Source organism: Lissotriton helveticus, chromosome 5_1 (genome assembly GCF_964261635.1).
Source record: "Lissotriton helveticus chromosome 5_1, aLisHel1.1, whole genome shotgun sequence".
NCBI classification, from domain to species: domain Eukaryota; kingdom Metazoa; phylum Chordata; class Amphibia; order Caudata; family Salamandridae; genus Lissotriton; species Lissotriton helveticus.
Window position 1 is genome coordinate 1,046,419,932 of NC_136065.1, and position 25,829 is coordinate 1,046,445,760.

The following is a 25,829-nucleotide window of genomic DNA, read 5'->3' on the forward strand; positions in this document are numbered from 1 at the left end:
TCGAACCAACTAGAAGACATATTGAGTTTTTTATTTAAAAGCAATCTCAGCCCAGCTGTACAGGAATCCCTTCCGTTGTTCACTAATATTTGTGTGCTTGTGTATTTTGTCTTATGTATGTGCCTAAGACGGTTACCTGACGAAGGCAGAATGCCGAAACGCGCGTAGTCCTAATCCACCGCTTTGCCTACTTTATAAAGAACTCTGACCGGTTTATTGTCGATTGTTGAGTTAATGTATTGTATGTGTGTGTATATATATATATATATATATATATATATATATATGTGTGTTTTTATACATATGATTTTTGAATTTTGAAAATTTAGTTTAAAAACAAATCACTGTCCTCTTATTATATCATAAAAAAATGTACATATCCCATAAAAACTTTGAAAAGAGCGAATAAACACTAATTGTTTTGAAAAAAGAATAAAAAATGTTTTTCATATAAAACAAATCTTGATGTCAATTCTATACATAAGTTGTGTAGTCACAATGTTTTTTAGAGTATAAACACGGGAGAGTTTTGGCAGTAATTAATTGAATGTTTTGCTATTGTTCTCATTTTCTTAACGCAAGACCGGGAAGTGATCTGAGAGAGAAGCCGCAAGAATATCTGCATCTAGTACATGGGACCTGAGTGAGGAGGGGCAGAGAAAATAATCTAGTCGTGCATATGTTTTGTGTGCCCCGGAGTAGAATGTGTAGCTACGAGTGCGGGGGTGTAGGTGGCGCCAGAGATCGATGAATCCCAGCTCCTGTAGGTGGGCCTGTCCCCGGGATGTGAGTACCCCTGCCTGATGTGTCCTTTGACAGGATCGGTCCATGCCATTGTCAAATACAATATTGAGGCCCCCTCCCCAGTAGCAGGTGACGATCCGCAGTAGCGGCTGCCTCTTGGAGAGCTTGTAGGAGAAACTTAAGCTATCCGTTATTAGGCGCATATATGGACCCCACCACAAATGTCACTCCACCTAGGGAAAAATTGATAGGTAAGTAGACAGCCCTTAATCTCGGCCTCCTTCTGAAGGACCCTGCCCTGAAAGGAGCGGGAGACTAGTATGGCCACCCCAGCTGTTTTAGAGGTATTAGAGGAGAATAGCTGTGTCAGGAAGGCTCGGGACTTTAGCCTGTGGTGGTCTTTAGAGAGGAGGTGCGTCTCTTGTAGCAGACATATGTCCGCCTTGGAATGCTCAAGGTAGTTAAGGATCGCCCTTCGCTTGACTGGGTTATTCAGACCCCGTACATTAAGCGTGAGAATTTTAAGTGGAGCATGTGTCATCTAAAGATGGTATAATGGGTGGAGCACTGTGTGCGGTGTGACCTGAGAGGAGGAGCAACTGTCGGCGAGACACCAATATTACACCGATATTGGGGGAGAGCAAAACGGACAACGGAAAAAAAAGGTGGACGGGGTACCCATACCCTAAACCAAAACCCCGGATGAGGCATAGTCCCGTTGAAAATACAAACAGCAACAAGGGGAAGGGAAACCAGATAAAAGGATATGTCCAAAAAGAATGTCCGCCATCCCAGGAAGACCAGGAGGTCGTCGTAGTGGGTTTGTAGTGTGACCAACAGAAGGGATCTTGCCTCCCCTCGCCGTCTGCCGCTGGTCAAGAAGCCAGAGCCGAGTCCACAGAGCGCCGATTCATCCCTCAGCTTCCTGGTCTGCCCCGGCCATGGCCTCTGTAGCAGAAGCAGGGACCTCCTGCTGATTCTTGGCAATGTCTGCCTTATCTGGCTTCCGAAACTGCCTGCGTCGTCTCTGGCGTTGCCACCCTGAGGGTGCGGTCTCGGGCCCTGAGGTGCCACTCTTGGTGTCCTCGCTTGGGAGTGCTAGGCCCAGGAGTCGACAGGAGTCAATAAGGGAGTGCATCTGATGCAATTTGCCATTGAAGCGAAATATAAGTCTGAACGGGTGTCCCCATGAGTATTGGATACCCTGATGTCGTATGTGCTCCGTCACCAGGCAGAACTGGCGACGGCGTTGCAAGGTAATCGGGGCCAGATTTTGGCAGAGCACCGGGGTGTGTCCCTTGTGTGAGATAGGGTGGAGAGATCTCGCTTTTGAAAGGATAGTCTCGTTGGTCTTGAAGTCCTGTAGGCACACCAAAATGTCCGCCGGGGGGGGCTGGGGGGGCATTAGGCGCACGCGGTGGGCCAACACGGTGCGCCCTGTCTAGCACAGTGGCCATGTCATCTGGGGCTGCTAGGATGTGGCGGAAGAGGCCCTCCGTGAATGCGAAGAGGTCCGCGGTGTCATCTGTGGCCTTGACACCCCGAATTCGGATGTTGTGTCTGCGTGACCTGTTTTCTAGGTCTTCGAGGTGTACTTGGGTGTCCAGGTGTTGATCTTGAAGACGGAGGATTTCCTGCCGCAATATGGCAACTTCGGTCATGGTCGCGTCACTCCTGTCTTCCAATGTGGCTACTCTCTCCCCCACCCCGTCAACATATCTGCGTTTCTCCTTGATTTCGGCCATCAATTCTGTTTTTACAGTCTGTATGTCCGCCCAGAGGGTGTTGAAGAGTGACTCCATAAAGGCCTTAGTAATGGGCTCATCGCTCGTGCCAAGAGCTGCCTGCGAGGAAGCCATTTTAGGTGTGACCGCCGTCGCACCGGGTAGTGCTCTGCCAAATATGTCCGTTTGGGCCTTTGTTTTCCTTGTCCTGGACGATGACATACTCAGGAGCGCAGCAATGCGCGGAGACCAGCGTCCTGCGCTCCGCCGATGTGCGTAAACCTTCCTTCCGCGCTCGTGTGGCTTGATTGTCTCGTCGGTAGGAGCTTACCCAGTGAGCCCCCTCACCAGCAGGGACCCGTCGTGGCCCAGGGACGTCTGCGGGGGGGGCAACTCGGCGGGAATGCGCAGCTCCGTGCATCCAATGGCTGCCTAGTCGCCGCCAATCATCAAAGTCAGCTGCAGCCTGTCTCAGACCCAAGCCTCAAGGGGTCCCACGGTAGTTCAGTAGGTCGGGCAGAGACCTCAGGCACCTCTTCGTAGCTCACCGCTAATGGGCCCAGCACGGACATCCTGCTCCGCTGTTAATTGCAAGCTCACTGCACCTCTCAATCTGCCGTGGCGGGGCAGCTCCGGTGGTAGGCTCGGTCCCCGCTCCACCACCACCACTGGATGCACCAATATGTTAAAGTTCACTGCTGTAGCACCAATCGCGCCTGCGCCCCTTCTCTATGGGCCTGTGCTGTTTAGTTGCCCCGCTTCAAAATGGCGGCCCAAGGTCCGTCGCGCCAGCCATGCAGGGAGGCAGCAGGTCGGAGAATCCAGAGGGGCCACGCTCCTCGGCCGTATCGCTTCTTCCCAGCTCCGCCTGTAGTGCTGGAAGTGCCCGCAGCTCTGCGCCCCTTCAAGTGTCAACCATGAGGCCTCGCGGACCGCATGACATTCCACCACCGATACGCCACCCCTGCTTCGCCGACGGCGATCTGCCAGTTAGGCCGTTCCCTACTTACCACTTGGTGCATAGGGGTGGCGAACTGCTGCCAACCCCACTCTGGGTTCCGGGTCTGTGGCCTGGGATAAGGGGTGCCCCTCGCGCTCCTCTGTAGTCACGGCAGTCCCGTCCTGCCTCACCGCGGCTCTTCACTGCCGCCTCTCTCCAGCACCGGCACGGTCTGGCGTCTCAGGCTGCTTCGTATCAGGATTCCGGGCAGTCGGCGCTCCCCTCTGAAGCCGGTGGCTTGCGATCCTCAGGTCGATTGGGTCGTGCCCGGCTGGCCTCCGCAGTCGAAGCTGGCCTCAACAGCCCACAGTCGGGACTGCCACTGAATTGAGGCCACAGCTGCGGCGTGTCTCTCGGGGGTCAGGCCTCGCCCTCCGTCCAATGCCAGTATCAGCGTTTCAGGGCAGTCTGCCATCGATAGCCGGCGCCAGGGGTGTGGGGGGGGGGGGCTCAGACGTGCTCGGCTGGCGATAGGTAAACACTCAGTCCTGATGAATGCTGGAAGAAGCTAATTTTGGTGGACGGCGAGCAGGAGCTCCGAGATACACGTCCTACCTCGCCGCCATCTTGGCCACGCCCCCCTGAAGCTGTTTTAAAGTTAATCAGAAGTTTTTATCTTATCTTTTGTAGTATAGGTAGGGGATAGTACATTGTTACTGCTCCATTTTATAGTGTGTTTCAATGCAAAATGGTGTATGGGTAGGCGATAGAACATTGTTACTGCTCCATTTTATTAGTGTGTTTTAAAAGCAAAAGTTTTATCCTCTAATCATTTTAAATTCAATAATAACAATTTTATTTCTGTATTTGTTGATCTCAGTTGAGGTCTGAATCAAATAAAATGTACTGATTACTGACAGTAGCAGGAGTTTTGGTCCCGTTAAAAGTCTGAGTTTCCTGGTCTCTGATACCAGTTTTTTGCAATTTTAGGAGAACGGTTGTGCAGTCTTGAAGACTTTTACCCTGGCAGTGGGACATACAGCAGACATGGGTATATTTATGCCTCCCTCTCAGGGTATGTGATGAAGAAAAGTGATAATGGAATGGTAAGTAAAGACCAATAGGTTTGTTGTGCTTTGATTCTGTAATTTGTGTTGGTGGCTAGGTGCTTATGAATCGGTTATCCACCTAAGTTCTGTGTGTTGTTTGTCAAATACCCTACTTTGGATGAAAGCTAACCAAAGAGAACCAGGTTTGTGTGGAAGGTCGAGATAAAAATATGTTGTAAAATAGTTCTTAATACCACACTTCTGCTGTTTCAAAATGCTGTAAATAACAGATATTAACATGGCACATTTTAATAATCCATAACCGTTTAAGATTTTCTCTTCCCTGGCTCCCCACCTCAACTGAAGGATGCTTCTCTAGCATTGTAAATACATTAGCCATTAATTAAGAAGTAATAAGACATTAATATTTGCTACCACATATCTGCTGTAATTCATTTGGCTAGTTACACCAAAATAAGAAGTGTTGCTGAACTGGATGTCACTCTTTAGTGCTCAAAGGTCCGGACAGGATTGTGGTTGTGCCTTTGAACTCCACTAACAATAAAAAATCTCACAATGGGATATGTTCACAAAAATCACTATTACACTATCATTTCATTCTTAATCTGGTAATACCATAAAGACAAGAAATAAAAGGGCAACTTCAAAGATACAACTGGATTTAGCGCTATGTACTGCTGGAAACGGTCACAGCACCATGTATGTTGAGGATGTCGAGGTGATTTTTCTAAGCTTACTAAAAGTTATAATAATACTTTGATGTATAGGATCCCTGGATTTCAAGTGCCACAATCCGTGATACATAGCAACTTTATTAGCAAAAACCTGTAGTTTATATCAACAAGTTGACCTGGCGTTACTAGAAAGATAAGATGACTAGTTGACTCAATTTATTAGTTCTTAGTTCAGGTTCACTTCAATTGTACTACAATTCCTAGTGCTTCATAGGAGGACATTCTGGACTGCGATATGGTTTTCGTGGTGACAGTCATGTTATATTTTCACAGAGAGTTAGGAAGTGGTACTTTGGGTTTTCATTCCAAAGGTCTAGCAGACACTAGGCCGTGCTAACTTGCTACTGAGTGATAAGAAACTGTTTCATACCTGCCCATTGTCTTTTACTTGCCTCTCCTCCACATCCCCATATACACTCCCTCCCTCTTTTCATACATAAGCTGCTTCACGATGAATGGGTGTGCATATTTGTATATTGAAGTCCAAATACTTTGTTCTCAATATTCTCAAAATAAACAGTTCTCATAAACACCCATAAAACTACAATACATCAAATACAGAAATGTAATTACATAGAGCAACCAATTATACAATACACCAATGTGTAAACATTAAGAATAGAAAGCTTCATTGCCATCAATCAGCATTTGTTGAGTGCAGCACTGTCACCCTTGGGGGTATCTGGGTGTTGGGGTGCAAAGTCTCAGTCGAGAAGCCATGTCTTGTGGAAACGGTGGGAAGAGGGGCAAAAAAGGCAAAACAGGGGTCAGAAACAGGGCAGAAAATGAGCAGAAAGGCCACACTGAGCAAAAGAGGGCAAAAAGGAGTGCAGAAAAGGCCAACTAGAGGGCAAAAAAAAAGCAGAAAAGGCAAATCGGAGGTCAGAAAAACGAGCAGAAAGGCAAAACAAAGGGCAGTAAAATGAGCAGAAAAGGTGAAACGGCAAGAAACGAGCAGAGGAGGCACATACAGAGGGCAATAGGTCGGCAGGCAGCAGAGGGTAGCGGGCAAGCTGGACAGGAAAATGGGGTGGCGCTGCAGCCTCCATTAAGTAGGTCCTGGGGGAGGGTGGGGTGGCGGGAGGAGGGAGACGGCGGCGAGAGGAAAGAGACCAGCAGAAAAAGACAAACCGGCGGGGCAGAAAAAGTAGTGAGCGGAAAAGGCAAAACAGGGGGCTAAAAATTTGCAGAAAAGGCAAAACAGAGCAGAAGAGGGCATAACAGGGCAGAAAACGAGCAGAAAAGAAAAAACAACAAGAAGAAACGAGCAGAGGAGGCACAAACAGAGGGCAATAGGTAGACAGGCAGCAAAGGGTAGCGGTCTGCAGGCGAGCTGGATTGGAAAACTGTTGCATTGGGAGCTAGTATGAGGCCCTGCTCAATGGGGTTGCGCTGCAGCCACCATTAAGTAGGTCCTGGGTGGTGGGAGCATAGAAATGGCGGGAAGAGGGATGAAATGAACTAAAAAAGCAAAACAAAGCAGTAAAGGGTAAAATGGAGGGCAGAAAAACAAGCAGAAAAGGCAAAACCGAGCAGCATAATGGGCAGAAAAGGCAAAACTGAGGGCAGAAAAAATAGTGAGCGGAAAAGGCAAAACAGGGGTCAGAAAAAGGAGCAGAAAAGGCCAAACAGGGGGCAGAGAAACAAGCAGAAAGGGCAAAACCGAGGGCAGAAAAACAATTAGAAAAGGCAAAACAAAGGGCAGAAAAACAAGCAGAAAAGTAAAAAAAAAGGGCAGAAAAACACGCAGAAAAGGCAATACGGAGGGCAGAAAAGGCAAAACCGAGCAAGACACGAGCAGAGGCACAAGGCACAAATGGAGGACAGTAGGTAGATGGGCAGCAGAGGGTAGCGGACCGCAGGCAAGCTGGGCAGGAGAACTGTTGCAGTGGACCAGGCATGAGGATTATTTCTGTTTACAAAAGATATAAAATAGTCCTGCACAAATACATATTTGAAATTGTTTCTCTTAGTAACCAGACATTGCATTAGACCTAGCAGGGTTTTAACCAGAACTTACAGCCTTCCCATTGCTTACCATGGTTTACTTTATTATCATTCATTTAATTGCTTCTCTCTTGATGGCTTTTCTTGCCCAAGCTTGTCCATCTTGTGTTTGTCCCACCTCTGGAGCATAGACTCTTTACTATATCTCCGACTGATGGGCTTCTGTCCTTCCACTGCTCACTTTTATGGAACATTTCTTTTATCTTTTTGCTTATGGAGTCCAATAGAGTGCATGCGTGTTCCAGCTCTCCATCGTGTGCCTCTCCCATGACAGATGAACACCACATGATCAATGGTGCCATCGCCTTCATGTTATCGACACATTGGTTTTTCTCTTCCAAGCTCCCTCCTACACACTCAATGTTGCATTTTCACTCATGCATTTTTCCCACACCTGCGGGTTGCTCGCTCAAGTGCTTTTCTCCTCACGCCCCCCCCCCACACACACACACACTCCCCATTGCTACCCCAAACCCACTCTACGCTGCTCTGTAGGAAGCTGGCTCTCATTACAGTGTACCAAAACGAGGTACACTGTGCCTAGAGTCCAGGCAACCCTTATTGGTTTACAGAGGCAAAAGAAATGATCATGCTAAATGCCCACTTTTGTGGAAGTGTGGGCGAGCAGTTTAGGCTTATGAGAGGGTAGTGCTAAGCATTTGTTGTACTCAGAGGCAATAAATGAGACCCACACTCCACAAGAATAAATCCAAGACCAATTTCGAAAAATAACTCATACTTTTAAATCAATTTTGATACCAAGGCTTTTGTAACTAAGTAATTACTTTTTAAAATATTTACTTTTACAGGTAAGTAAAATGTTCACTTAAACGCATCTTTACACGTAATGCTTTCCTATGGGGAAAAAAGGCCTTTACGGTATAGAGGTACTTGCAGTATATTTCCAAGGGTCCCCTTCAGGACAAAAGGTGGTAAGGTCCAAAGTACTACCAGCTGTTAGAGTTTTTTTTAATTTTTAAATTAACATTATTTACATTTTTGCATATTAACATAATACAGGTGTGCATTCCGTAGCCAGCAGTTGGAAGTAGTGAATACATACATCATAGTGGTTGCAGTCCCATGCATTGGACCGTCCGCGAGCCCGTCCAACCAGCAGTCCGGATTAAACTCAAACAGGCTTTGGTTGCTGCAAGGGGTGCGGTACCCGGTAGGTCCTGGCATCTTCTCACTTGGTGGGGAGACTGATCTGACTTTTCAGAGCACGGTGACCTCTTCCTGCGCAGCTGCTACGTTTGTATGACTGGGGAGAGGCAGCATGGTAAACCAAACTCTGCTGTTTTGGTGCCTGGGGATTGCAACTGAGTATTTCCTGTACTCCCAAGAGAGGTTGCTGACAATTTGCAGAGGGCTGGCAGTCTACGGGTGTTCTTGGTAGAGATTCATCTGCAGGATGAGTCAGTTGTTTCACGATTGTCGAGACTGGTGCAGGCAGGCAGGGTTTGCCACCAGAAAGTCCACAGCAAGTCTTCCGTTCTTATTCTTCTTTGTCCTCTTCTTCTAGGTCAGTCACATCTGAGTTCCTGGCATCAGAGGTGCCACCTAAATACTCAATTTAGAGGCATTAGGGAGTGACCGGTAGTAGCCAATAGGCTACTCCCGTTTAGGGTAACTATAATCCCCCTATATGACCACTTCATGTAGGAAGTGACATATCCCTGACTCAGTGAATTTATTTCCACCAAATACCAAGATAGCGGAATTTTAGTTTTCATGTTCACATCAGGTAGCCCACCTTAGGGGTGGAAGTAGCCCGATAGTGAACACTCCTCCTGACTAGCTGATTTGTCCGCCTGTCCTGGTGCCAAATAGCCCCAGGATAGGGGGTGGCATTTCCCCTGTCCAGGGAAGATGGGGTTTCGCATCAAAGGAAGCAGAGGCTTTTAAAGGCACCTGCCTTGGTATGATGATTATTAGCCATCCTGCTTGAAGGAGGTGACAATACCTCCGGCTGGAGCGGGAATTGTTTGTGCCCTCGGAGAGCATGGGCTGTCATCTGCAGGGAGTCAGAAACCTGTCTGTGGTGGCTGGCTGGTTTACACCAGCTAGCCAGTACACTAGAGGTTTGCAGGGGATAACTCTAAGGAACCCTCTGGGTGCTTGTACTAATAAATCCATCTCTGGAATTGGTGTGGGCCTGTTAATATGAGCTATTTGATTCTAATCATCTTTGGTTTCAGTGAAGCCATCATGTAGCTGTGGAACTTGTAATACCAAGTACATATACTAAAGATGGCTTCTCTGTTCACTGGCAATGTTTTCGAATCGACGTGGACATCACAGGGTCATATCTGCTCATGCGCATATGTCCTCACCTGTAATAAACTGCTCCCTGTGTTAGGGTTGTAAGGCCTGCTGTAGAGGTGACTTACATATATTGCATGCAGTGTTTTGCAGGCATAGTGCACAGGAGGTGTGCCATGTTGTGTCTTTACTTTTGTCATGCCGCCTGCACTGGCAGTTTGCCTTAGTGTGGTGAGGGGTCTCTTAGGGTGGCACACTTCGTGCTGCGGCCCATAGGGACCCTCTTTAGTCTCCCTGTCCTAGGTACCAGAGGACTATTTACTAGGGACTTGCAGGGATTGCTAAAGGTATTGTCAATTAGGGAAGCAATTGTACAGTTTTAAGGAAAGAGATCTGGCACTGGGGATCTGGATAGCAGGAACCCAGTACACTTCTGTCAAAATTGCATCATTTACCAGGCAAAAAGAGGGACACTTTCCTACATGCTCCCGCCATGTTTATACATTTCTTTTTCATGGGGAAGGGAAACACTCAGGCCGCAATAGCTGTCAGCCTCTCTATATTAAATTTTCACGTAACTTTATTTTTTTTTTTTAACAAATCTATCTCGGGTAAGTAGAAAGAAAAGGCACCAGAGTTATTTTGTAGGCACACATGCGCCATAAAGAATGCACACATCTACAAAATGGTGTGGCTGCATCTTTTTTAGGTCGAAGCCTGCATTGCAGGGCATGCCCTGCTGCAGGCAAAGAGATATTGAGAGCAGGGGATTTCAGTATGGTGTGAAGCCACGCCCCTTTTTTCCATTGGCCGGCCTCTGGAAACGGAGGCCTGCCATTGGAAAAAGCTCCTGTTTAGCAGATTTGTCTGCTCTGGATCCCGCCTCTCGAGGACTCCATGACCTGCCTTACGGTAGCACGACAATATTTTTAGAAATATTGCCTTGGCAACCATGAGGCAGGTCGGGGAGTCCTGGAGAGCCAGGATTCAATTTCCTGTTTCCGCCCTGTTTTTAGGTTTTGCCTGTCGGAAGCTGCGCAGCAGCCTTTCGCGCAGAGCAAAATCTTATGTCTTAACACTGTGTGGCTTTGTTCCGCCTCTCTGTTCCATTGGCTAGCTCCATAAATGGAGGCTAGCCATTGGAACAGACATCTGTCCGTCATTGCTGGAGCAGATTCGTGGGCGTTCCCGCGATTTTTACTCATCCCACCCCTTTTCGTACGTCATGCGGCGGTGTTTTTTTTTTTTGTCTTTTTTTTTGGGGGTTTCTTTTGGTCATTTCGCCGAAGATGGCGCCCGGGCAGTAGCTTTGTGCAGTCACTGTAGGGTGCCCATGGCTGCTTCTCGATCTTGGTAAGTCAGTGGCCCCATTGTTTAGCGCTGCAGAACAGCATTTTATTCCACTTGTACTATCCTTATAGATTTGTGTGGCATTCTGCGTGCGGTTACGCACACAGGCAATTAGTTTCACTTTTTCGCGGACGCGTGCGCATCACTAGCGCTATTGCACAATGGCTTCATTACTTCACTACGCGGCGGACTCCAACGTTCCGTGTTTGTTTACCATTGGCAATAGCGCTACCCTATCAGCGCATGTCTTACTAAGCTCACGTTCTTCGGCACCGTCACTGGTTCATTTCTATTTTGTTTTCACTATTACCATTTCACGATGACATTGTTAACATCACTATGCAGCGAACGTCTATGCACCGTTATATTCAGTTTTCACTGTTACACAATGGCTTCATTACTTCACGACGCGGCGGACTCCAACGTTCCGTGTTTGTTTACCATTGACAATAGCGCTAACCTATCAGCGCACGTCTTACTCAGCTCACGTATGCCCTTATAGTTCTTCGGCGCCAACTGGTCAGTTGATTTCTACCTCGTTGGCGTGGTGACTGTTTGCCACGGACTTGCTGTAAGTGAAGATTTATTTAGTTAATAGAGGTTATAGGGCACGATTGTTAATTTCGGCGGCATCTATATTTCTACTATGCTGAATCCATTCTGGCATGCTTCCTGTATTGCCTTATGTTATCAAGTCTATCCGCAGGCGGACTGCTTTCAGTACACAATTTGTAATATATGTTTGAAGGCCAGGGATTGTTGTTTCTGAAGGTTTTGTTTTTTACTTTTTTTCTGCACATATGTGGTATTCTTAGCCTTCTGGCATGTGCGCATTGTAATAGACTTAACTTGATCTGCAATCCGCATGGGTGAAGGACTGCTGCACACCGGTTTCAAATATGAAGTTCTATACTGAGGGGCTGTTTATTCATGTCATTCGGAGACAACTGCGCTTTTCCTGATTATTGGGAGCCATTTTAACCCAAAATAATAATTTATCTGGTTTTCATCTTTAGATTATGGGCTCCGTGACCGTGTTTTCCCCTGGTCTACTTGATTGGATCAGTGTCTTTTTCTGCTAAAAGTTTTTTGTCAGCATAAGAGGCAAGAAACGCTCAATGAGGTTGCAACATTTTGAGATATCCTACTAGTCATGACCGGGGCTTATTAATAAAACTTGAATCTGTCGCATTTTGACTTGTTGATATTCTCAGTGTTATGGCTCCCCCTCCCATCGCAATATTCCCCCAATAAATCATTACCCCATTACAGCTACCTAAAAATACATTTTTTAATATTTGACCTACTAACGTGAGTGCACAAGCGAGAAGATAGCTGTGTCCACATTTTGCCTGACACACCAGGCATGTTTGCCGGCTGGCAGTCGCTTGGTCTGTAATTAGTTGGCTCTCGTCCCTCTAAATATAGCCAGCACACACCCCGCCTGCTTGAGGATGCATTAACACGCTTCTGTTCTAGAGTGCCACAGCACGAATCAGTGTTTCCCACGTTCTGTGCGCTGCAGCTGCTGCAGGCGCCTGTCCCCACTGCGCTCCAGGCCCCTTCCTAAGGATGCTGTATGCACCGTTCGACCTGGTAGCCCTGTGTCCCACCCCCGTCCCCTGTCTCACCCTCCTCCCCGATGCCATCTAGGGACGCCAGGCTGACAGCTCAAACCTGCCAGGAGCGGCTGTGTTCACATTACCGGATCAGAGAGACCCCACCAAGGAGACCGGGACAGATATACAGCTGTGTGTCGGTGACAGCACATGCATTTATTCACCACCAAGTGCATTCTACAGCATTTGATTTCATGGGGTGATGTCAGTGATCCGAAAACTCGTCTTTATGCAGGCAGATGCTGCCTGTTCCCTGCTGACATCACGGGCATGTGCTTCATGTTAAAACTAATAGCCCAATCTAAACACATGCACGGAAACACATGGCAGACCCGCACACAAGTTGCTGGCTAATTCACCTCTTCCTGCACTTTTAAGTATTTAGAGAAGAAAAGTGGGTGATAATCTTCTTGACTTTGCCCATTTATTATTGATTTATTTGGCCTGGCATTAGTCAAAGACCTTTCGATTGCTAAATGTATGCATAAGCAGGCCTGCTTCATTCATTGGTCTTTTGTTATCTCATTCATAGTTTTCTTCCCCTCCTTACAACTTCCAGCACGTGGCATTGGATCAGCCCACTTCATCCATTGGATAATTTCCCTGTGAGCAATACCATTCTTCCTTTTCACTAGGATCACATTCCAACACATTGTTATTAACTTCTACCATGGGAGTGCAGTAGCTGTGTGTGTGTAGGGCTCTGTGTGTGTGGGGCGGGGGGGGGGGCTGTGTGTGAGTGGGGCTCTGTGTGTGTGTGGGGGGGTCTGTGTGTTTGTGTGTACATTTGCGAGAGATTAAGCTATTGGCACTGTAAATGACAATGCCATTTATTTATCTGTTTTCAAAACCAACACATAAATAAAAATGTTGTCATTTACAATGTCAGTAGCTCTAACTTTGGCAAAGGCGAAACCGTTGCATTGTAAATGCTTGTTTTTTTTATTTTTAAGCTTCCTGTTTAGCAGTACCTATTTCACATTCGTTCTATGAAGTACTGTATGGATTCCGAGGGAACTTTTCAATAGACTGGAATACTTCAGGGGCAGTGACATCGTGATTGACACGGGCACCGACGTTATGGGTGAGGTAATTTGCGATACTACGTGTGAAATACAGCGTGACGTCATCGGCCTGTATGCATGTCGGAGGGTTTATAAGCCAAGCTGCAAAAGTGACAGAATGCATGCCGTTTATTTTACAGGTCCTGTCAAGGTAGTGTTTTGTTTGCTTTCTCGAATGAAATACCAGTTTTGATAAAGTGCGAGTCGCTGCCCTTTTCTTTAACGTAAAATGCCTCCTGACAGACGAAGCAGAACACGTTCCATTCGCTGTTCCTTTGTGTCTGAAACTACCTGCCTGTGCTCTCGTGCTCTGTCTGAAAAGAAAAAAGATTCAATTATGTGTTTTTTTAAGCTGCCTGTTTAGCAGTACCTATTTCATATTCCTTCTATGAAGTACTGTATGGATTCCGAAGGAACTTTTCAAGAGACTGGAATACTTCAGGGGCAGTGACATCATGATTGTCAGGGGCACCGACGTTATGGGTGAGGTAATTTGCGATACTACGTGGGAAATACAGCGTGACGTCATCGGCCTGTATGTAGGAGGGTTTATACGCCAAGCTGCAAAGTGACAGAATATGTGACTGACATACAACAATATTAAAGCAACTATTGATGTCAAATGTGTGTGCATGATTGGAGGGGCGATATAAGTACAGGCCTCAGAATTCAAGACACATTTGTATGTCCGCAACACAGTCGGTGATGATTAATGTTTTTTTTAAATTAAAAACAAGTGAAAAGAGCAATTTACACAGCTAATGTGACAAACAGGAAGAGATAAATTTTCTTTGCGACTTCTATGATGGACCACAGTCAGAGGTTCTCCTGCCTGACAGACTCGTTTTTTATAGTCATTGATTCGCGGTAGCAGGACAAAGACACCCCCTGCTATGGCTTACTGTAGTGGGGGCCAATAATAACAGGATGTCTATAAGTTAAAACTTAGTTTTATTAAGGTAAAAAGGCCCACGGGGAGCTTAAGGGAATACAACTGCATTAAGTAGTGACAGCTGTCAAAATGCCGGGTGACAGCAATGACGTCACTTATATAGCCCTACGAACATTGGTTGATAGCAGTGACGTACATGCATGGAGATAAACAACACGATACAGAATGAATAAACATATGTTCAACATCTCCCTTTTCCCCCCAATAACAGCTTAAGAAATTTCACGTTATTCCATAACATAGTCATCGAAGTATTTAGGCATCTTAACAATTCTTCCACTCTTGGATTGCACACCAGAGGTACTAGGGAACTCAATGTTATTTTCAGGTCCCCTGGGAGACACAACTTTGTCCAAAACGCTAACAGGCGTAGATACATCTCCATCCCTGGTCTCATTATTTACATCAGTCATAGAACACCTAGATCTTTCCCCTTTTTCCAACAAAACTCTGGGACTAAGAATGGGGTTAGAGCAGGCTGGGTTGTCAGAAACGTTTTCCCATTCCAGAACACTATCGTCAAGATTTTTCTCTTCACTCTCACTTCCATCCATTATAATTTTTTCTTGTCCCTCCTTTAAGATTATCACATCGTCTTTGCTCCGCCATCCACCTCCTTCAACTAGAACAGCACTTTTAGAAGCATCACAAACTTTAACTGGTTTACTATATTTGCTTTCGCCCTTGGATACCAACCCAGGTTTTTTCAATAACACCCATTCACCAGGTTGAACATCTTTCGCTTTTGCTCTGTTAACAAAATCAGAATATTTCTTTGCCTTTTCCTGCTTCTCCACAATTTTCTCCTTCACCAACAGTTTACTGTCATTAATTTCTTCTGAGAATTCACACTTATTATACCAATCACAGAATTTTGGTGTAATCTGACTGTTACATTTCCTCCCTCTCATTAAAAAGAACGGAGAATGTTTCGTTGTCTCATTTGGAGTATTATTATATGCATTGATTTTTTCCTTTATGAATTCTTTCACATCCATGTTAGAAGCCACGGCCATTTGGATGCCTTCTTTAATAAATTTATTTACCCTCTCCACCTGGCCGTTACTCTTGGGACTATACAAAGGCGTTTTAACTTGTTTGATTCCAGCTTTTCCAAGAAATTCAGTCATTTGCCTTGAAACCAGTTGTGAACCGTTGTCAGACACTAACATTTTAGGCTGGCCTTCTTTATCAAAAATTTTCTTCAAGAACTTTATTACTATTTCAGTAGTGACAACTTTAACAAACTTGAAAAATACCCATTTGGAGTAGTAATCAGTAAGAACAATTAAGTTTCTACAGTCACCAGGTAAGATTTGGAATGGACCAGCGAAATCAATAGCAACTTTGATCCAAGGTCCATTAGGAATTTCCACCATCTGCAGTTCATTCTTTTCCATACGCCAATGTTTATCAGATTTCAAACATTGCTCACATTTGTCAATAAAATCTTTTATCTCCTTATCTACTCCGGGCCACCAGTAGTTCATCTTCAAGACATTCCTCGTAGCAGTACTACCTGGATGACCCTTATGAGCAAGAGAAATTATTCTTTTTCTTAAACCATATGGCGGCACGAAAAGTTCACCTCTTCTTAGAAAACCATTCTCTATTGAGAGTTCATCACTAACTTGTTGGTAGCATTTCAACTCGTTCTGCAGATTTCTAATATGAGGCCATTTGGTTGATATAAAATCCATTACTTTTTTTAGAGTGGCATCATTCTCCATATTTTCTTGCCATTCCATTCCAGTTATAGAGCCCTCGCACATGACAGTAGCGTCAATCAATGCCACCACACATTCAATGTCATCAAGAGCCTCAACTCCATTTGTGTCTACTGGTAAGCGAGACAAACAATCAGCTCTGTAGTTTTTGCCACCCTTAATATGCCGTATCTCAAAATTGAACTCTTGGAGCTTTGATAACAACCTTATAAGTCTTGAACTAGCTCTGCCGTTGCCACGGCCCTCACCATTCATCATGTATATTAGAGGTTTATGATCCGTGACAATGGTGAACCTTTTTCCCCATAAATAGTCTTTCAGTTTATGTACAGCCCAAACACTTGCCAATGCCTCTCTTTCAATGGTGCTATAATGTACTTCAGTTTCATTTAGCTTCCTTGAAATAAAAGCGATGGTATTTTCACTTTTTCCTTCTAACTGACAAAAAACAGCACCAATTCCTTCAGCGCTGGCATCGACTGTTACAACATTCTCAAGGTCAGGATTATAGGGTTTAAGGGCAGGAGCTCCTGCTATTTCTTCCTTCACTGTTTTGAAAGCCTGCATTTGCTCATCCAACCAAATGTATGACACATTTTTCCTCAATAGCTTCCTGAGAGGTTCAACCTTTTCAGCATACCCTTGTATACATTTTGCATAATACTCACTTAAACCCAAAAATGACTTAAGCTTTTCTTTGTTGTCAGGTTCAGGTGCCTCTCTTATCGCCTGTACAAGGTCATCTTTAGGAGTGATTCCCTCGGAGGTCAAAACATGACCCAAGTATTCCACTTTTTCAGACATAAAATTACACTTATCTTTTGATACAGTCATTCCTCTCCTTTCCAGAATGCTCAATACTTTTCTCAACAAAATCAAATGTTCTTTTTCTGTTTTGGAATGCACCAGGATGTCGTCCTGAAATGCCTCCACACCTCCCAAGCCACTAAACAAAACATCCATTAATTTCTGAAATACTCCAGATGAAGAGGCTAAACCAAAAGGTAAGCGAACATACCTGTAGGCACCAAAAGGTGTTATAAATGTTGTTAGTCTTTTAGACTCCTCAGTTAAACATACCTGGTGATATGCAGATTTTAAGTCAATCAAACTGAAAAATTTTGAGCCTGAAACTGATTGTAAAATTTCTTGGATCTTTGGAAGAGGGTGACAATTAACAATAATGTTCTTGTTCAGGGACCTTAGGTCTACACACAGCCTAAGGTCGCCAGTTTTCTTTTTCTTGGACACAACAATGGCAGAAACCCATTCAGATTCATCTGCCTCCTCAATAACTCCCTCTCTAGATAATTTATCCAATACATCTTTCAACTCTTTCCTTATAGACAGGGGTATGGACCTTACCTTGTGTTTACTAGGGGTGGCTTCATTTTTCAATTTTATGTTATGGGTAAAACCCTTTACGCAGCCAATCTCATTTTTGAACACCTCCTTAAATTCGTCTAGGGTACTCTTGAGGTCATTATTATTGTCATCCACACTCACACAGTTCACCCAATCCTCTCTTAAAATAATAGGGTCTTTAGCACCTGGAACTAAAATCACTCCTAACTTTGCTAAATCTTTCCATCCTATTAAAATTCTCCCCTTTTCAGCAACGTACACTTTAGTATTAATCTTCCTACCTCTAAAGGTGACAACATCATGGAAGTAACCCAACATATTTATATCCTTTTCACCAAATGCTTTAGGATTTACATCTGATTCAATTAACTCCACCATCGACCATTTTTCTTCAAACATTTTATCAGAAATGGTGGTTATGGGTGATCCAGAATCTGCAGTAAACTGCAACTCAATATCACCAATTTTCCCCTCACCGATTGGTCCTTTGATCTTACCGTCTTCCATGTCAACATATAAGACAATATTCGCACACATTTCTTCTTCAAAATCCCCAACAGTATTGACATTCACATTACTATATACTTTCTTAGTTTTACACAAAGCAGTTAAATGACCATACTTTTTGCATTTAGTACACTTCTTATTAATAGCTGGGCATGTTTTGCTATCAGCAAGATGATCTTTAGATCCACATCTGAAACAGCTAAACTGCTTACCTCCAGTTTTCCTCTCACCCCAGCTTTTCTCACCTCTCATGCTGTCCCCTTTCCTTCTCTCCTGCATGTAAAATACATTAGCATTACTACCACTATTTGATAAAACTTTCGTTGACACTAAAGACCTTTCAATCCCTCTAGTAATATCAACAACTTCTTGCAAAGTTGGTTTTTTACATGCCAATAGCCTCTCTTGCACCTTTTTTGAATAGCAATAAAACACAATTTGGTCTCTAATATAAATGTCAGTCATGTCTTCAAATTCGCATTCCATAGCTAAGATCCTTAAACATGCAATGTACTCATCTATGGTTTCTCCTTCCTGTTGTCTCCTCAAAGCGAATTTATGCCTACCCACCATGACATTATTCTCCTCATCAAATTGTTTCTCTAGCCTTTTTATAGCCTCTTCATATTCATTTAGTGGAATAAATGTGCCTGGTGGACTTTCATATTCAGGTAGACTGTCGAATACATCCTGACCAGCTTTCCCTAAAAGACCAAATAATATAGACAATTTCCTTTCCGCATCATAGGCTTTGCCATCAATGGATATAATATAGTTTTCAAAAGCTCTTATCCATTTCTTCCATCTCATAGTTGGCTTTCCTGGATCATCAAGAAAGCGTGGTGGAGCACATATATTGTTACTTTCTGCCATTCTCCTACACTTGTTTGGCAATTTATTTATTTAAGATGCACGAATTCTTTACTTGTAACACTCAGAACTTGCGTGATGTTAACAGTCAAAGATATTTTCACCAATACTCTATAACATACTTAATCTCAAGGATTCAGCCTATATATGCACTCTTAATGTAGACATCCACTATAAATTCACCGCTCCATTTGAAATAAAAGTTATCACTATTCAAATAGTTTCATCAGGTCGATTTCAACAGCACCGGTATTTCTGAAGAGAATTTTTTTTTCAAAATGGCCGCTCGAGGTCACATGTTATGACGCACGACCTGCTCATCCAATCCTATCCGGCAATCAGCTGTTTCCCCCAGCATGCCTCACGCGACATCTCTGAGAGGATTTCCTCACACGCCGGCAACTTCCCTCAGCATCTGAATCGATCAGCGAAAGCAGTTTTAAAGTTGAGTTAAACTTTCTTTTGAACAATTACTTGAGCGGACATATATTGTTAACATCCGGATCAGTTTCTCCTTAGAGTAGCGCTCACAAGCAGTTAGTTCTCTTTCATCATCAATTATATGCTTTTGCCGTAGGTAACACGCATACGCAGGATTATTTCCATCAAAATTTGCCGCGCTATGACAAGATAGTTCATCAGCGCAGATAAAGCGCATTAATTGAAGTCTACGTTTACGCCGAAGTTTAGTGCACAATATGCAGATCTCCTCTTCAGTTTAAAACTCCGCTTTGTATTGTAAGTGAAGATGTATCCGCTTTACTTTATATGCGCACTTACTTCAATGCATAGATCTTCAATGTTTTTTCCTCATCTGCAAAGATACCGATATTCCGCTGTCTTTATTAATCAAAGAGCGGTCCGGCACACAGACGCTGCTTCACCCGTGGACCCTTGATGATCCCGTCCTCGTCGCCATTTGTAGTGGGGGCCAATAATAACAGGATGTCTATAAGTTAAAACTTAGTTTTATTAAGGTAAAAAGGCCCACGGGGAGCTTAAGGGAATACAACTGCATTAAGTAGTGACAGCTGTCAAAATGCCGGGTGACAGCAATGACGTCACTTATATAGCCCTACGAACATTGGTTGATAGCAGTGACGTACATGCATGGAGATAAACAACACGATACAGAATGAATAAACATATGTTCAACACTTACATCCACAAATAGATGTATTTCGGCCTCATCCTTCCCACACAGACCTTGTCTTGCTTGGTTCACGTGGCTCTTCTTTATAGGACTAGAAGTCTAACAGGAACTATCAGTACTTTATTAAAACATCCTGCTGGCATCAAGGTGTCTTCTCACAGTACCAGTACTCAACAAAACACACTTTGATAACCGAGGAAAGATGTTATTCCTTTATCTCAGGCTTGTGAAACAGCCCTCCTCCCTCCCCGCAGCCATGTTCTGAATTAAGCCACGCACTCTGTTGTCAGACATTCTTTTCAGGTTAGAGGCGTTATTCGGGATAAGAATTTCGACCTTTGTTTACTTTTAGAAACTCAGCTCTGCGAGGATGATGATGATCTCTGATCTCGCTCCTGATGGCTATCTTGTTTTACCGGGCCTCTTCATTAGCTCTTAGGTGGATGCTGGATTAGATCTGAGCAATGTTCCCTCAAAGTATTCTTCCTCGTGGGTGGCAATAGAAAGTTAGTGTGCACACTTTACTTGCTTGTGTGCGCAACCAAGTAATGAGATATGCAACTAGGCAAACCAACCAGCTGCTACCACTTAAAGGTAGATAGCAAGCCCTGGCAATACCAACAGGTCTGACTTACTAATGATAGTGCCTTCCTAGTCATAAATGAGGTTAAGCACGGACTAGGTTATAATACTTGCACTTTGTCACCCATCCCTGTACTCGTGTATCCATTTATCACGGACTCATTTTTGCATTCCCCCGCTTTAAGAACCACAATTAAATACATACACAAACTCAGTCGTATATGCAAGATTATTAAAAACCAATAAAAGTAGAAAAAAGAACACCTGCTGTTGCACAAAAAATGGCAGGCATATGCTCGTAATAACAACAAAATTAAACAAAGTAGCAAATGGCAGTCTAGCAATGGTAGTGTACTGCTGTTTAATAAATCCAGCTGGCTGCCACGTTTATGGCAACCGCATTGGCCATCTTGCAATGGCAAAAACTTTGGCAACCTTTGGACATTTTCATTCCATGATGGTCACCTGAGTTAGATTCATCGGCTGTGGAGGTTGCAGTACATTGCAAAGTAAGTGAGCAAAAGGCAAGCAGCTAGTAGGTAATCTCTTTGGAGCTGTAGTGTGCTTTAAAAATCAACAAAAAGAAGAGAAGGAACCAAGGAGTAGAAATGGAAAACTAAAGGCCTGGCCCACCAGCCTTGGTTTTGAATCTAACTCTTTGTTAGGCAGATGTGCACGTGTGATCAGACAAATGTCATCAATCACAGGGCAAGAGAACCAATGATTACAGTAGGCTGACTAAATTCCCCGTTCTATATGCTACAATGAATGGAGTCTTAAGTGACGCTCACAAATTCATACAGAACCGTGGCAGAAGAGGTGTGAGAGAGAGAGGAAAAGTTACACTGGGAATCTATGCTGAGGCCCGCTGTAGATCCGCGGTTCTGTGGATCGCCCCACCAAACCTTTTGGGCATTTATTTGCCCATAAGGGGTATCTCAGATACGCCTGTGTTCTATAGGGTCAGGATACCTCAATCCTGACCTCTTATCTGAGTTTATATTCATGTTTTCTCCCCGGGGCCCAGATAGGAAAGAAAATGGTGGTTGCAACTTTCCGTTTAGGTTGTGGCCAGCAATCAAGGCCTTGCTTTTCCCTTCAGATACGTGGCTCCCCTGCAGGTGGATTTGCATGCCTAGATATGTATACATTCTTTCCTACATATTCCTAAACTACTGAACATATTTCCCCAAATTTACAAAAAGGGCTCTTTCTAGGGCAAGATCTACCTTTCTGCAATATTTGGTGTAATTCTGTTCAGCGGTTCAGGCTGTTATGTTAAAAAAATGCAAAATCTCCATATTCTTTGCATGGGGGAAAAAGCACCTCCCCCTCCTTGACAAATCACACAGAAACATTCCATACAGCAGCTAAACTGTTTAGCATACTAGTTTTTAAAATTTCATAAAGATTCATCAATTGACGCAAACATTTAGTAAAAAAATCGAAAAAATGCTTTGTCTGTGGGAAAAGTTGGTCATAACAATAAGTACCTACTGTCTATCGCCAATAGGTAATATAATAATTTTTTTATTTCGGGATCCTGGCAGACAAGCCTGCCAGGGCTTCTGGAGAGATTCTAGCAAATAGTGTACCTCTAAGGTCTACCAAAATCCTTCCCTAAAAACTCTTAATCTGTGAAATGAGATTTTATGTAACAAAATATGTCTGCAGAATCGAAATTTGCCTAGCAGTGTAACGGTAAGTTTCAATTCTTTTAAGGACACGGAGGCGAGGATTATGCTTTTGTACCTTCTCCGCTGTTTATTCACAAAAGTCACAGCAGCCAAAAAATACAAATAACAGCCCTACCACAGAACAAAGGGTATGGGCAAACAAATGAAAAAATGTCCATCAACTACAACTCCCATGAGTATTATAAGGCAGTCTATAACGTGGTCCTTTCTCAGTATCCACTGCAGCTAGGTAGGACATCCCCACTTCCTCTTTCTTCGCGTGAGGCACGCTATGTTATTGGTCCTGCTTGGTGCCATCATTTCCTACAAAAGAACCACAGCGTCAGCAGTGAAAGGGGAAAAAATCCTGTCAGCGTCCAAAGAACACACAATGCACCATGCATAATTTCCATAACCATAGGACTGGAAAACCTGAGTACTTACTGCAGTACGGGCGGGTAACCTTCGCAGAAAGTCCGGGAGGGATAATCCTCGCCTCCGTGTCCTTAATAGAATTGAAACTTACTGTTACACTGCTAGGCAAATTTCGATTCTATGTCAGGACCGGAGGCTTCAGATTATGCTAGTTTAAAGCTTACTCACCACCAAATGAGCAATATCAATCACCGGTTTGAACTAAAACCTCTTAAAGGTGGAGTCCGAAGACCAATCCGCAGCTCGCATCAAATCCTCCAATCTAGCACACAAAGAGAACGCCTTCGAGGCCATGGCCCCTCTAGCTGAATGAGCACCGAACTGTTTCGTGTCAATGCCTGCTTCCTGCATTATCCACCGAACCCATCTGGCGATGGTGGGAGAAGAGACAGCCTTGTGCGGTTTTCGCAGCGCGATGAGCAACTGTCGTTCGCCCGGCGGGCGAAGTTCCAAGGTTAGGTCCTCATAAGCCTTCAAACACTGGACCACGCACAGCTTGGGAGTGTCCACGAAGTATGGGTAGGAAATCGTCCGTGAAGCACACTTCGTGCGACGCCCCAATGTAAAGACTACCCCATCGGGGGGGGAAAACTCTCGCTGCGACATCCAAGGTGCGTACATCAGACACTCGTCTGCATGAAACCAGACATAAAAACATTGCCAATTTTGCTGGAAGTTCCTTTAAGGACAGGTACTTATTCGGCGGCCACGACAAAAACAGGTTGAGAACTAGGTTAACATACCAGAGAACCGAATAACGAGGTTCTGGGGCAGGGAAAGCCGAACCCCACGCAGGAGCCGACACACAAATGGGTGTCCTCCCAGCGGTACCCCCGCCACCGGCTGGTGGCCCGCCGAGATCGCTGATCGCGTCGCATTGATAGTACGGTAGGCCAGCCGAAGCCGACTCCACTAAGTAGTTTAACGCAGGAACGACGCCTGCGACCACGGGATCCAGGTCCCGTCGAAGACACCAACGTGACCACCTATTCCAGGCAGAGCGATAACGTTTCGTCGTGCTGCCTGCCCAGGCCTTAGAGAGGAAATTCTCAGCTGGTCTCGAAAGGCCCGGGAGTGACCAACGCCGTAAGACCTCTCCCTGCTCCAGTCCTGGAGGAAGGCGTTCGTGGCCTCCGCTAGGGGGTCCGGCCTCCAGCTGAAGAAACGAGGGAGCTGGAAGTCCAGGCGAGACGCAAAAAGGTCCACCGTGAATGGGCCCCAGGCGTCGTTCAGCCACCTGAACACTTGCGGGTCCAATTTCCATTGGCTGGAGTCCCGCAGATGCCGGGAATGCCAATTGTCTTGACCCGGCAAATACTCCGCTGTCGCTGAAACCTGGTGTGCCAAGCAGTAATTCCAAAAATCCTTCGCCAAGTCTGAAAGAGCCTTGGAACGAGGGCCTCCCAAATGATTGACATAGCGCACAGCCGAGATATTGTCCATGCGAAGCAAAACGCAGGACCGAACCGTGTCCTTGGTCCAGCAGCGAACCGCGAAGGACCCGGCCAACAGCTCTAGACAGTTGATATGAAGCTCCTGTTCCTCGGACGACCAGGCGCCGCCTGTGGAAAACTCTCCACAGCGGGCGCCCCATCCAGCACGGCTGGCGTCAGACTCTATCACCAAGTCGGGGACAGGACCGAAAATCGCTCGGCCATTCCAGGCCTCCATATGTGCCAGCCACCAATTCATCTCTTCCCTCACTTCATCCGACAGGGGAACCATCTGATCGTACGTCAGACCGCGTCGGAGATGGTGCGCTGCAGGGCACGGTAATGCAGGGGCCCCGGAAAGATTGCCTGGATGGAGGAAGAGAGCAGACCCACCACCCGGGAAATCTGACGGAGAGAGGTATGCGATCGAGAGATTGTCTGCCGGAGGAAGTGGCGGATTTTCCCTAGCTTCTTGGAGGGAAGACTTGGAGTGCACAGCACAGAATCCACAGTAAACCCGAGGAACACCACCGACTGAGACGGGACCAGAACAGACTTGTCGCTGTTGATGACAAACCCCAGTCCCTGGAGCAAGGATATCGTCCGGTGAAGCTGGAGGTCCAACTGCATGGGACACTGCGCCATCACTAGGATGTCGTCCAAGTAGACTATCATCCGGATACCCGGGCTCCGCAAAAATTCCACCGCCGGCCGGAGGAGCTTGGTGAAACACCAAGGGGCCGAAGAAAGACCGAATGGAAGGGCGGTAAACTCGAAAACCTGACCTCCCCACCGGAACTACAGAAAAACGCCAGTGCGGGGGGTGAATGGGAACCACCAAGTAAGCATCTTTGAGGTCCAAGCGCACCATCCAATCGTTGGGAAGCAAAACATCTCTTAAAAGATGGATACCCTCCATCTTGAAATGCCGGTAGACCAACCACCCGTTGAACTCTTAGCGATTGATCACCGGACGCTTCCCATCATCCGCTTTGTCCACCAGGAACAAATTGCTCAAAAACCCTGCCGGGTGTCGAACTGAACGGCAAATGGCGCCCTTGCGAAGCAGGTCTGAAACCTCTTCGTCGACCAATCGTGCGTCCGCACAAGAGAAAACGATAGGAGGAGGCGGCCTGCCCTGTCGGGGCTGATCATAAAACTCCACGTGGAAACCCCGTATTGTTTGCAAAACCCAGGTGTCTGCCGTAATCGCGGCACAGGCGTCTGGAAACAAAGCCAAACGTCCCCCCACGCGGACCTGGTCTGCCGAGATAACACTCACCGTTGGAGGAGTTTCCAGCATTCTTGAATCCACCACGGCCACGGAAACGTTGTCCTCTTGTGGGATAAAAGGTGTTGTAATTCTGGGAGGAGTTATACTGTCCTCGTCCGGAGCCTTGATTTCTGTTGGTCGCTTGTTGACCACCACGGCCGGTCGCGCGGCCCCCTCTGCGACCGCCCCCCCTGGAGAAACGTTGGTGGAAGACCATTTTGATATTCGACTGGGCCCTATCTAGGGACGTGAAGATATTTACAAACTTCCCCAATTCTTTTATAAATGGTTCTCCAAAAAGACCACCCTGGGCCACAGCCCCCGCCTCAGAAGAGGCCA

General features: G+C 45.5%; 1 protein-coding gene across 1 annotated transcript in view; it reads left to right on the forward strand.

The window, feature by feature from the left end:
- EXOSC1 (exosome component 1) overlaps window positions 1–25,829 on the forward strand; it is a 148,713-nt gene that overhangs the window by 3,850 nt on the left and 119,034 nt on the right. Inside the window, exon 2 of the mRNA XM_078643581.1 lies at window positions 4,399–4,514. Coding sequence (XP_078499707.1) covers window positions 4,399–4,514 — 116 coding nt within the window. The remainder of the gene's footprint in view (window positions 1–4,398; window positions 4,515–25,829) is intronic.